Source organism: Xiphophorus maculatus, chromosome 11 (assembly GCF_002775205.1).
Source record: "Xiphophorus maculatus strain JP 163 A chromosome 11, X_maculatus-5.0-male, whole genome shotgun sequence".
NCBI classification, from domain to species: Eukaryota; Metazoa; Chordata; class Actinopteri; order Cyprinodontiformes; family Poeciliidae; genus Xiphophorus; species Xiphophorus maculatus.
The window spans coordinates 28,921,615-28,933,914 of record NC_036453.1 but is presented as its reverse complement, the minus strand read 5'-3'; the positions used below and the strand labels follow the sequence as shown (position 1 = coordinate 28,933,914).

Genomic DNA, 12,300 nt, shown 5'->3' with positions numbered 1-12,300 from the left:
TGCAGCTGAAATGAAATAGTTTATCAAAACTGATTCAGAAGTGAATAAATGATCGATTCGGGCTGTTTTCTTTCAATCCAGGTACAACTGCATAGAAATCGGATTTTAAGTTATGTTTGAAAAAAAGGTATTTCTTTTTGACAATCAAGTAGACAGTAGTGTTCATTGTAGCATCCTTTCTATCCACACTGGTCTTCCTTCATGTAATTTAACTCAATTTGTAACCGTCAATGTGAGATTATGATCATTTTCATGCACTTCATGAATTCATCTCCTGTGAAATAACCCCAGTTTCTTCTCAGTGTATCTGTTTAGTTTTCTTTCTTTTTCTCCCTCTGAATTGATCTTCATTTTTTAAAAGTAATCAGCCTTTCAGCTATTTGTGGGATTTAAAAAGAATTTGAGTTGTAAGTGTGGCTGCACGTCAAAAAATTACATCTGCACTCTGCACTTTTTAGTGTTGTAAAAGGATGGTTTCTTAAATCTAAAAAGCTCTGTTCCTTTTTTCAGTTACGCGACACAGAACATTTTAAAATAATGTAACTGACTTGTTTCACTAAAGCTTGTAAGATTAAAACTTTAAGTGTTCTATGCAATTTAATAATATAGTTGAAAGTTAAAACTTGTATCATTAATGTACTTTGTATCTTCATTTTATTTTTAATTTACATGATTCATTTTATATGTAATGTATATGTTTCAGAGCTAGTGGAGGAGGACGTGTCGTGTCTCTCAGACTCCACCTCTGATGAGCGCTCCCTCAGTTCCTACACCTCTGAGTCCATTGATGACAATGGTAGGAATGGATGACCGAAACCACTTTACAATGCACTGGGCTTATTAAAAGGAGGACATTATGTAAAATCAACAATTTTGAGCTTTATATCATGTTACAATGTCATTCCCTCATTAAAAACATTCTTGGAGTGTTTTTATTCGTTCATTGAAGTTTGAGGAATCCTTGAATCTCCTGCGGCAACCATTCAACATTTGCTCACACAAGGCACTGCCACTGCAGTGTCCAGATGAGTCTCCATCCGCCAGTCAGCATCCTTTGTTTGTTTTGGGAATTTTCTTGGGATTAAATGACATCTGGTATCTGCCTTCCTCCATCTGTGTCATATTACAAGTTGAACAATGAAGAAGTATAGGCAAAGTTTCACCACTCTCTGTATACAATACTGTGAACAAGTATTTGTTCTCTTTCATATTTCTTGTTGTTTTTGGTTTTTCAGATCACATAACAAATTTTAATATCAGACAGAGAAAAACTGAGTTAGTAAAATGCAATCTACAAAATAATTAGCAATTACTCAAAATTACTCCAAGAGCACAATGACAACTCAATCCGGATATTATCAAAAGGAAACTTAGAACAGCATCTAAAGCATGGTAGTCCTCACTTATTCTACTTCTGTCATATTTAAGTGAGATGAGATGAAGACATTGTAGTATTTTATATATACTGCATATCACATGTATAAAAATGTTTGTAAGAATAACATGTCCCCTCTTTGTGTTTTCAACATGTGTGCCCACAGCCATTTGCATTCTTGTATATCACAGTGACATAATGAAAAATGCACTGACGTTGTTTCTTTCTTCTATTTTTCTCTTTGTGTTTTCCTTCTAGCATCCATAGTCACAGTCATACGTCTAGTCAATGATGCTGTTGATGATATTGAAAGTGAAGGTATGAAAGAACATCTTCTGTTAACTCCTCTTTCTCTTTTGTGCCTGTCTTCTGTTGCCAAATTCTTTGTTCAGCGGCAGAGCAAAAAGATACAGTGTACTGAAAGCAGCCCAGGCTGTGCCTTGAATCCCTGTTCTTATTAAGAATAAAACATCCTGCTTAGATTTTCAATATTTTGTCAGTTTCTGACACCGCGTCTCTCTCTACTTCAATTTTCCCTCTTTGGTTCCTGTGTTGTTTGTCTCTGGCTTTCTCTGACTTTGGCTTTCTCTCTCCCTTTGAAGTGTCACACATGGACAAAGAACAGCAGTGGAACAGCCCGGGTGAGTGAGACGCAAAGCAGCTGAAAAACATCTTATTAAAAACCCATCCCTCTGACTTCCCTTACCGAACTCTTATCCTAAGCCCGACCTATTGTATACTTTACATTGTGTTCTATTAAAGTGTTCATTGCACCCAATTCTCTAGAGATCATCAGATTTCCTTTAAGCCAATATATTGATATATTTTGTGGTTCATGCTTTAAATGTTAAAGCATTTCCACAAGCTGTCTTCTGATTGGTGGTTCTAGTGGATTTCTATAAATTTGAATATCATCAGAGATAATATATTTGCAGAGAGTGATGTATAATGTTTATTTTGTTTTGTAAATTTTACAAACAGGAACCAATTAGGCACCCATAGAAAAAAGAGCAGCATGCTAATAGGAAATGTAATTTTTAAGGGTTGTTATTCAGGTTTACAGAAATATTAGCATTCTGAAGACATTTCCTATGTACTGCACTGCACTCAGTAGTTGTTTGGCCCTCCTTTAATGATCATATTGTTCATAAACGTTACATATGTGCCTTCACAATCATCCCAAATTTTATTCAGCATTTTCTTTCTACAAGATGTTTTTCTTCCACTTAACCTTCCACTAATATGTTTGGGTATAGCCCTCTGTGAACAAAGATTTTTGTTTCTCATTCTCCTCAATTCAACAGTCTTCCTCGTGATTGTCTTTTCATAATAAAAAAAATTGTATTATAAATGCTGTTTTTCTCTTGGTCTTAGATTCAATTGTTTGACCCATACCTTTTGAATCTTAAAAAAATTATGGATAAATTCCTGCCACAAGTGCACCATCAATGCTTTTTGTTCCATCTGACTACAAAAATGAAAAACGCCAAGCTTCTAACATGAGTTCCCTCTCATCTCACCAAAACAGCTCAGCTCATCGTGGCATGTACAGTACATGGGATTTCTTGGCATTTCTTGTGTTCTCTGAAGTGGAGGAGTTGGCAGCGCATCTTTACTGTGGGTGGGTGGGATTGGGTTTTGCTCCGGTGTATCCCACAAATGTTCAAGCAGATTTGGGGCCGGGTAACCACCTTGGACTATTTATTGTTTTACTCAAGCTTCCGTTAGCAATTTTTCCAATTCTGGGTGGGTTGCACTGTCTGTCTAGAAAAGCTGCCACACATCGGGAGCGCAATTTGTAAAGCATCATTTGAAACAACATTGTATAGAGTCTATCTGGAACAGAAAATAATACTGTTAGCTCTTTGAAACATCTGATTTCAACACAGTTTTGTTTAAAATGTGGACCAAAATAAAAGCATGGGGTCACATTTTTCCATGAGACAAGCTATTTTACTGTTAATTATCTGTTTAAGCAAAGAAAAGCTTTCACCCCAGCCTTTCAGACAGTCTCAGAGGATTTTAAGGGCACTTTGAGCCCTTAAAATTACTTCTGCACATAACAGCAGAGAAAAAGGCAGCTTCTAATACTTTCGCTCTCACACTAAATAGGGCACCAGCCACAGTTTGACCACTGACTTTTTTCTCCTGATGAATAAATGCATTGGTTTGCTTTTACAACGAATACCCAGTTAGGCACCTACAGAATAAGATCAGTGTGTCCCTCCCTGCTACTGCTGCAGTCTTACAGTCAATATTAACTGGCACATAGTTACAGAATCTGTTTGTTCTCAGTTTCCCTAAATTTCCTAGGCCTAACAAGCATTTCATGTCTGACTCTGTGAAAAGCTGCATTTATCTCCACACATCACCAGCTTACTGAAGTACAATAAAGCCTACACATGAAATAATACCACACATGTACATGGCCGAATTGTTTTTAATGCTGCATAAGTGCACATACTTAATTACACACGTAATGCAAGATTAATCCCCTTGTAGAACTTAAAGCGCTTAATCAGTGAAAATCCAAAAAGGAGTTTGTTTGGCTTTTTTTTATGAAAAGCTTAATCAACAAAAATCAGTATTCAGCTTCTGTGGAATAAAATAGAAAAGTGGAGCTAATTCTACATCTAAATTAGATGGTTACAGAGGCTAATTATTCCAGAAAGGGCTAAGCAACCAAGCTGTATTTGAAAGAGGCGAGACAGATGGAAAACGGGGATATTGAACAGATAATTAGCTTTAATTAACGAGCATTGAATCAGATGAAAACATGCTAGAAACGATTGAATAATACAACTGCAAGTATGGTAATCGGAGCCTAAATTAGTAAAGATTTATCCTGGAAAACGGGCCAGCAGTCTTTATGGTTAAAATAAATCCTCTTTTTACTAGTGTCATTCTGTCTCCGCAGATTGTGTGTGAAACACAGAGCAGGTTCTCCCCTCTCACTTTTCCATAGAATTTTTTGTCCAGACTTATTAAAAGCCCCATAAAGGTTTTGAAGAGCAACACAAACGAGCCACATTCAGAGTCATCTTGTCTTACTGCCGCAGCCCATGGAGTCGCCCATTTTAGATTCATTCCATTATACATATTTGCAAATATTAATTAAATGAAATACTTAAACTTAATATGGGTTGGTATAAATATTAAGACATTAAAAATGTCAGTTGGGTTTTTTACTCTATGCACTAAATAACTTACTATTATTGCTAAAATTATGATTATGTAAACATTTAAGACTGAAAAGGAATCTTTGTCCATTTATTGTACCAAAGTAGCTTTCTGTATAACTGCTCACTTCTATCATTGCATTATAGATAATATGTGCACATATACAGTAGATCATGTGCTCTTGATTTTCTTTGTTTGTGTTTATGCCCATTTACTGGACATCTATTAGTAATATCCTCCTGTTATCATGCATTGCTTCAATATTCTTCCCCAAATCTTTTTTCTGTATTCAGAGTTTGCTTTTGGACTGCATCGTCCAAGTTTTTCTGTCCGATGAGATGTTTGTTTTGTTTCCATTTCACCAATAGCGAGACACCACCTGCAGAAGAAGGATAAGATTTGTGTAGAGTTCGTCAAAGAGTACACTGTGGATTGTAAGAGCATGTATTTATTTATTTATTCCCTCTTTTACTATTTTTTTTACATTCCAACCAGAGACCCAGATATTTCAGCAGCAATAGCATGCAGAGAAAGAAAATCCCAATTTTTTGTGGTTTGTTGGCATGGACGTCTAATAAATATCTCTTGTCCGTGTGTGTCTTGCATTGCACCCCAGGAGCTGGCATTCTCCAGGACACTAATGAAGTGTACGCTTTATCCCACATAGAGACTGACCCCTCTGGCTCCTCTCACTTCATCAATATGATACCTTTTCACTCACAGCTCATTAGCCAAACCATGAATTATGCAGCCTGCATGTTGTAGTTTGTAGGAAGTTGTGATTTACTATGTTTTCTCACAATAATTAATTTCAATGAAGAACACATATCAAAGTATTGCATTTTGTTGCATTCATAATTTGTGCAATAATAAATATTCCAAAATGAGGTAAACACACTGGAAATTTCTTAGTAAGCCTCATAACTGGCTTGCAAATTCTCAAATGGTTTATACTCGTTAAGAAAATGATTTATACCGCAGAGAAAGTATTGAAGAGCTTAAAAGAGACGTACATTTTATTAATGCAAAAATAATTACTGGCATGTGTTGTGCCTTACAAACATATTTATCCCCATTTGAAAAATGTAGTAAAAATCAGATTTCACTTATCAAGACACAGGAAATGAAAAACCTATTAAATACAAATCCTATTTGTAATTTACAATCTCAGTGAAAGTCTTGGCCTCTTCCAATGAGGTAATATATATTTAAATTTTCAGTTCAAACTCAAACAACATTACATCAAAATTAATCAAAATATAAAATGAATCTTTGTGTGAATCACTCATAAAGGTGGAACTGGCATAAAGTGCAATGAATGTTCAATATTTAACCGATTTCAGACAATGAATTTGTAAGACAAAATTAAATAAAATAACTACTAATATACTATAGATATAACAAAAGCTAAAATAGTTGTTCAAATAGACATATTGGGCAGTATACAGAAAACAACTGCTTTGAATTGATTGAGCAATTGATATATTGACTGTTCTATTCATGTGTCCCTCTAGACTCTAGGTCTGCAGAAAAAGCTATGGCGGATGGGATTTGGCCCCTGGGCCTTGAGTTTGACATGTGGTTAAGATCAAAGGATGGATGTGTTGGAATGACCTAGTCAAAATCCATTTCAGATCTTTTCTGCAAAATTATATTATTCCTGCACTTTTGAAATGTGGATTTGTAAAGCATTTTAAAAAACATGCATACATTTTCTTATGACTATACTTTAATGGAGGTCTGTCACATAAAATCCTAATAAGATACAATAAAAGTCATTTTAAAGAGACAAACATAAAAAAAAGTTCATGATGTATAAATGCTTTTCTATGGCACAGTAGTTTGGTGCTTGGCTCGCCTCAGTCAACTTCCTGTAGTTACAATTATGAAATGGTTTTGAAAGTGCTGCTATGTTTTACTGATGTGAAACCCATTAAAACTATCATATCATTCCTCCTCACACTGTCCAAAAGACAGTTAAAGCAGTTGTTTTTTTATACTAAGGACTTCATGCCTAAAGCAGTTTAGCATCATTAGACTTCATGCAGTGGGGCCTCGGGCTCATAACGCAGCATGTGAGCTTTTATATTTCAGCTCCTCATTAAAGTAATATTTCTTGTCCATAAAACACTTCAAAACCACCTAAATAGTTGCTCTCTGTCTTTTCTTTTTCAGCATACCGGCGGGAGACTTCCTTCCAGAGTTTGAGCTGGCTGTCACCATCACGGCTGCATCCGCCAGAGGTGGGACACCATTACAACCTCAGTGACGCCCAGCAGAACATCAGACGTGGAGGCAGCACACGCTCCCTCCAGCTTGACTCCAGAATGATGAGCTGCAGCGGTGACAGAGGCCATGAGTGGGGCCAGGAGAACAGGAGGAGGACCTTCCAGTGGGAGAGGAATCAGTCTGGCGAGTGGGAAAGAAGACAAACTGTGCACAGAGATGAAAAGAGGAGACACGAAGGGGAAGGGAAAAAGATGGAGATGAGAAGCAGGGATGTGGCGGCGCACCACAGAGAACATCTGCAGCTGCATAACCGTGACAGTGTTGAAGACAGCTCCTCGCCTATTTACGAGGAGTACAGAGAGGCCTGCCATGATCCAGAGCCAAATGACGACTCAGAGAGTCTCTATGACATTCTACCGCCAACAAGGCGAGCGTACGAGGGATACCCGTCGAGCCCACCGGGCCTCAACCTGCACCCAGCTCAACTCATGCCCCCTTTGAGGGCCTGGGATCTACAGGAGGAGGAATGGAGGCGATCACAGGAGGAACAGGAAGGACTCGGCTCTGCCGGTCTGAGCGGTTCTGGAGATGAGCTAGAAAGACTTCTGAACCTGGTGTCGCTCAGAGCCAGGAGAGCCACTCGGACAAATAGAACCTCTACCGGATCTGAGCCAACAGGAAGCTGGGAGGGGTGTAAATGAACCACTAACCAGACTGTTTACAGAATATTTAAAGCGTTTATTAATCCTTTATGAACAGCAGAGAGGCAGCGATTCTCTCTGACTTTACTTTGTATTTATAGTACAACACCTCTGCTGCAGCATCTAAAAATAATTGTACAGGAATATTAAAAAAAAGACACACATATGTCTGTTATGCTTATCCTGGTGTAAACAAGCACTAATCCACCACCAATCCCCTGGATCTTCGATAAGCTGCAGGAATCAGAGGAAATTCATGTGTTCTCTCAACGCCTTCACCTGTGCCGCGTGAGAATCGTCTGCGATTGGCTGTGAATCAAAGCCGTTACATTTATTATTTAGAGCCACTGAAGCACTGCATTCATCTGTTTCTCTGTTGTTGTTTGGGGTAGGGAGGATGATACCAACGTACGTCTATGTGTTGTTGTGTGGTTCGTACATTGTATTTTTCCAAACATGCAAGCACACACACACACAAAATCTCTGTGTGAACTCAGCCTCACATTTCTTAGAGCTTTTATTATTTTCACTGGCACATGCTTGGGGTTGTTTGGGAGAGATCTTTTCACCCACGTCCTACTACACACAGCCTGAGCTGAGCTATTAAGATTACCAATGCTGATACCTGGGGGGATTTTTCCTTAATCATTCAATTATTCTATGAATATTTATTTGATAACTACTCATTTGTGAGAGCCTCTTTCGTGAACACACATCATGGATGTTATGTATTTTAAATGTTTGCCAACAGTCGTGGTTTTCTTTTTTTCCCCTTGCTTTAAATTTATGCGTGAAAAGGCCTTTTAACATGTCTGATTTTGTAATTGGTATAAAGTGATTTGAAAAAGCTTTCAGACTCTTTGAAATTTTTAACCTTTTGTCTTGTCCCAATTTTCATGGGATTTGTGTAATTGACAAACCAGGTAGTGTATATTTTTGAAGTACAAGAAAAAAGATTTTTTTTATTTTTCTTTTTATATAAAAATATCTAGCAACTAAATAAAATTCAGGGTAATAAATTTCCTTTAGAAGTCACTTGGAGTCCACATATGTACCAATACTAGTTCTAATTCTGGTATAAATATGTCATGATACACGGTGAAGAGGAAACGCTGTGGACCCTGGTTGAAATTAAGAAATGATGATTTTAATGATGAAGTCAGCAATACAAAGTCCAAAAATCCAGTCAGCACAGAAATGAGCAGAAGGCTAAAGCTCATCTACTGGTAGCAACTGGTTGACACAACTAATAACTGACAGCAGACAAGGCTAGACGAGATGACTAAGACTGCTCGAGACACTAGACAGATTAGACAAGGACCCGACAAGGAACACAGGTGGGGTTATATACACAGAGGGTAATCAGGGAAACGAGACACAGCTGGGAACAATCAAGGGGTAGCCAGGACAACACCAGAATAAATTAACTGAAAAACTGAAAACAGAAACCTAAATTAACACAGATAAAAACCCAAATCCTCACAAAATAAAGTTGTTCAGTGAAGGCCTTAGTGGTTTATGAAGTTAGTTTTATGGACAAACAAGATTATGAAGACCAAGGTATAGCAGAACTGTAAACATTTCAGCTCATGACTGTTTTACCTAAAGAGCCAATCCAGGGGAGGAGAGCTTTATTTGAGAGGCCTGTGGTATTTGTGCAGGACCTACTGAGATGCAGACCTCAGGTGCAGGAATCTGTCAACAACTATTTATGTCACTGGAGAATTCTGGCCTTTATCAGAGAGTGGCAAGAAGGAATTTATTGTTAAAACATATTCACATATAAAGCATATTCATGTCTTACAGTGGTCCAGTCAAAGTACAGAGCTGAATAAAATGTATAAAGCCTGAACTATTTTACAAAGAATGATTACACAAAAAAGTATTCTCTAGATGTGCAAAGCTGGTAGAAACATACCTCAAAAAACATGCAGGCCTCATTTCAGTGATGAAGCCAAATACATGTCATTCTTTAATTTTTAAAATTATTTGAAAGCCACATATTTTTTTCTTCCATTTCACAAATGCACAACTTTGTGACAGTTTATTACATTGAATCCCAATAAAAAAATACATTGAAATTTGTGACTGTAAAGTGATGAAATATGAAAAGGTTACATGTATACGAATATTTTTGCCATGTACTGTAAAATTTGTGTGCATTCCTCAGACAGACTGAAGGACAGAAGCCCACCCTTTGTACTCATGTTAACAGGAGAAGTGGATTCTAAGACATTTTGTGTTGAAAGGCTCAGAAAATATGTGGAAATGCAACAGTGACATGCAGAATCACTCAACCCTGGATATGCACATGGCTGGCGCTCTGATAGTACAGGAGAAATGTTGTCGTGTTTTCCATTCATGCACAACAAAGGGAAATCAAATGGGAATAAATTTACTCCATGTTGAACAACACATGAATTAGAAGTTGGAGAATTTCGGGGCAAACTGGATAAAGCATTCCAGAGTCCAGCGCAACTGTGGACAGGAAACAAGCCTGATTAAATATCTTCTTTATAACTATAAAGAATGTCAAATCCTTCTTTTAACTGATGCTCATGATATAAAGTACATGTCCAGATAGGCAGGATTAGAAAAAAGAAAACATTTACATGTCACTAAGGGATATAAACACGACATGCAAGGTGAAGAGTGTAAATGCAAATCATCCACATTTGACAGCATGTAATGAAATTCAAGGGCAGACTATTTTGCTGAATTGATTTGCTGAAAGAATGCAGAGAATTTCAAATTGAAAGGTATTCTCCCCAAGGACTCTGTGAAAGTACTCCGGCATCAGCCACTAATGGCCACGTGTCCCGTGGCCCGTCTTAACGCGGTCATTATCAGTCTCAGTGTCAGCGAAGGCAGCCGAGTCTCTCAGTGTGAGGCCTATCAATCCATCCATGCATTCCAGTTACTCATTCTTATTCCACTCTGCCCTGTCAGAGGGCTTCTGAAGCGTGTCCCCGCTTCGCACGAGGCAACGGGCTGGGAAACATCCCAGACAGGTCAGACTAACACGTGGACAAACACATTCACACCTGTGGGCACTTTACAGCTTCCAGTTCACCTGGTCTGAATATCTGTAGACTGTGGAAGAAAATGCCTCAGCCCACACCCATAACACCCTCACCCCGCCAGCAGGAGGTCTGACGTTAAAACCCAGAATATTCAACAAGGAATAGCAACTTCTGATGGCTGAAATAAGCCTTCTATGTAACAGCTGACTCATCTTGTAAACTTCTTTTAATGGCTAATGGGTTTTTAATTATTTCAGGTCACTGATGAAGCACATTATTATTTAGTGTACTGTACACGATGAGGACTTGAACATGCTCCAATCAAGCAGATTTGTACTTCAGTAGAAAGAAAAAAAGGTTATTTGTCCTGAGGGTGAATATGTGCTTCGTGTTCGTGAGCAGTTTTGCTTTATTATTTTTCAAAGAGGACTATGTCAGACATATAATTCCCATAAATATTACTCTTGTCATACTTCTTATATGTTTTCCTTTTCCCACCTCACCAGAATCTAGTAGATTTGCTTAGCAAAGCTTAAGCTTGTTTAATGTCCGGAGATCGCACAGACGTGTAGGGACATTTTCTGGACTGTTTGCACTGTGGAATCAGTCAAGCAAACAAAAAATCATTTTTGAGAAAACCTGAGGTTATTCTATAAAGCTGTTATGATTGTGTCACATATATAGATTGTTGGTATTGAATGCCAACAGCTGTGCAGATTGCAGAATAATCTTTGCTGCATTATGTTGTTTTTGTTTTCCTCTGAAATGGATTTGTTTGCTGACTTGAATAAATGAATCCAGTTTATTGTGTAGCATTCCTCATGCCAGCAAATTTATTCCCAAAATGACCCAGTTCAATGATTGAATCATGCATCTACGATTAGAATTGTTAAACGGTATACAGATTGTTTTTTTTAATAGAACTGACAATGAGTTTCATATTTATATAAAGAAGTATTGTATATTTGCAAAATTCATCATTTTATTTAGCAGTTACATAAGAAAGAGCTTAATGCACATGAGGTCAAAGGCTCCAACCTGCACGGGACAGATCATATAAATGAACAAACACATGAAACAAAGAAGCTACCTGGAATTTGGTTTTAACGTCCTTGAAGCTTTAAAAATTCTCAGAATCTGTGAAAAATTCATGTGAAAAATAAATTTCTTACTTCATGATTGAATTAGCAGTTGCATAAATTAAGCAATTATTTAGAGTCCTGGTAGATTTGAATTTTTAAATATCTCTACTCAACCAAGATGTTTGTTTCTGATAGGAACAAGGCGGACATCTTTCACAAGATCAGAAAACAATGTTACGGCTATGAAACAAAAGCATGTTTTTTTTTCTTTTTTAAAGCTTTATTTGACAGGAAAGAGGGTAATGAGAAAAGGGGAAAGACATGCGGCAAAGGCCACCAGGTTGGGAATCAAACCTGCGACAGCCACATCGAGGACTAAGGTGGGTTGTGCTGAACCCCTGCGCCACCACAGCACACCCAAAACAAAAACATGTTGAAAAAATATTTATTCTCCATCCATCCACTGTCTATACCCACTTATCCTTCAGTTGCAGGGGACTGATGCCCATCACCAGGGACAACCAGGCTACCAGATCCAAACCCAGCACCTTCTACCTACAAGTAAATCATGTTACCTACTGCACCATTGTTAAGCCCAGATTACTTCCCAATGCTAGGTCATAACCATTAAAAGTGTCCTCAAGTCATATTTGCTAAATGTGATTAAATAAACCTAAAATTTAAAAGACTATTGTCTCTCAGAAGAAAAA

The 12,300-nt window shown here is 37.6% G+C and overlaps 1 protein-coding gene across 1 annotated transcript in view; it reads left to right on the top strand.

The window, feature by feature from the left end:
* The window catches only part of LOC102217038 (protocadherin Fat 3-like), a 78,567-nt gene extending 70,279 nt beyond the window's left edge, over positions 1–8,288 (top strand). Inside the window, exons 51-55 of the mRNA XM_014471780.2 lie at positions 704–796; positions 1,634–1,693; positions 1,978–2,016; positions 4,924–4,989; positions 6,731–8,288. Of these exons, the coding sequence (XP_014327266.1) occupies positions 704–796; positions 1,634–1,693; positions 1,978–2,016; positions 4,924–4,989; positions 6,731–7,485 (1,013 nt within the window). The 3' untranslated portion in view covers positions 7,486–8,288. The remainder of the gene's footprint in view (positions 1–703; positions 797–1,633; positions 1,694–1,977; positions 2,017–4,923; positions 4,990–6,730) is intronic.
* Positions 8,289–12,300: the final 4,012 nt, after the last annotated feature.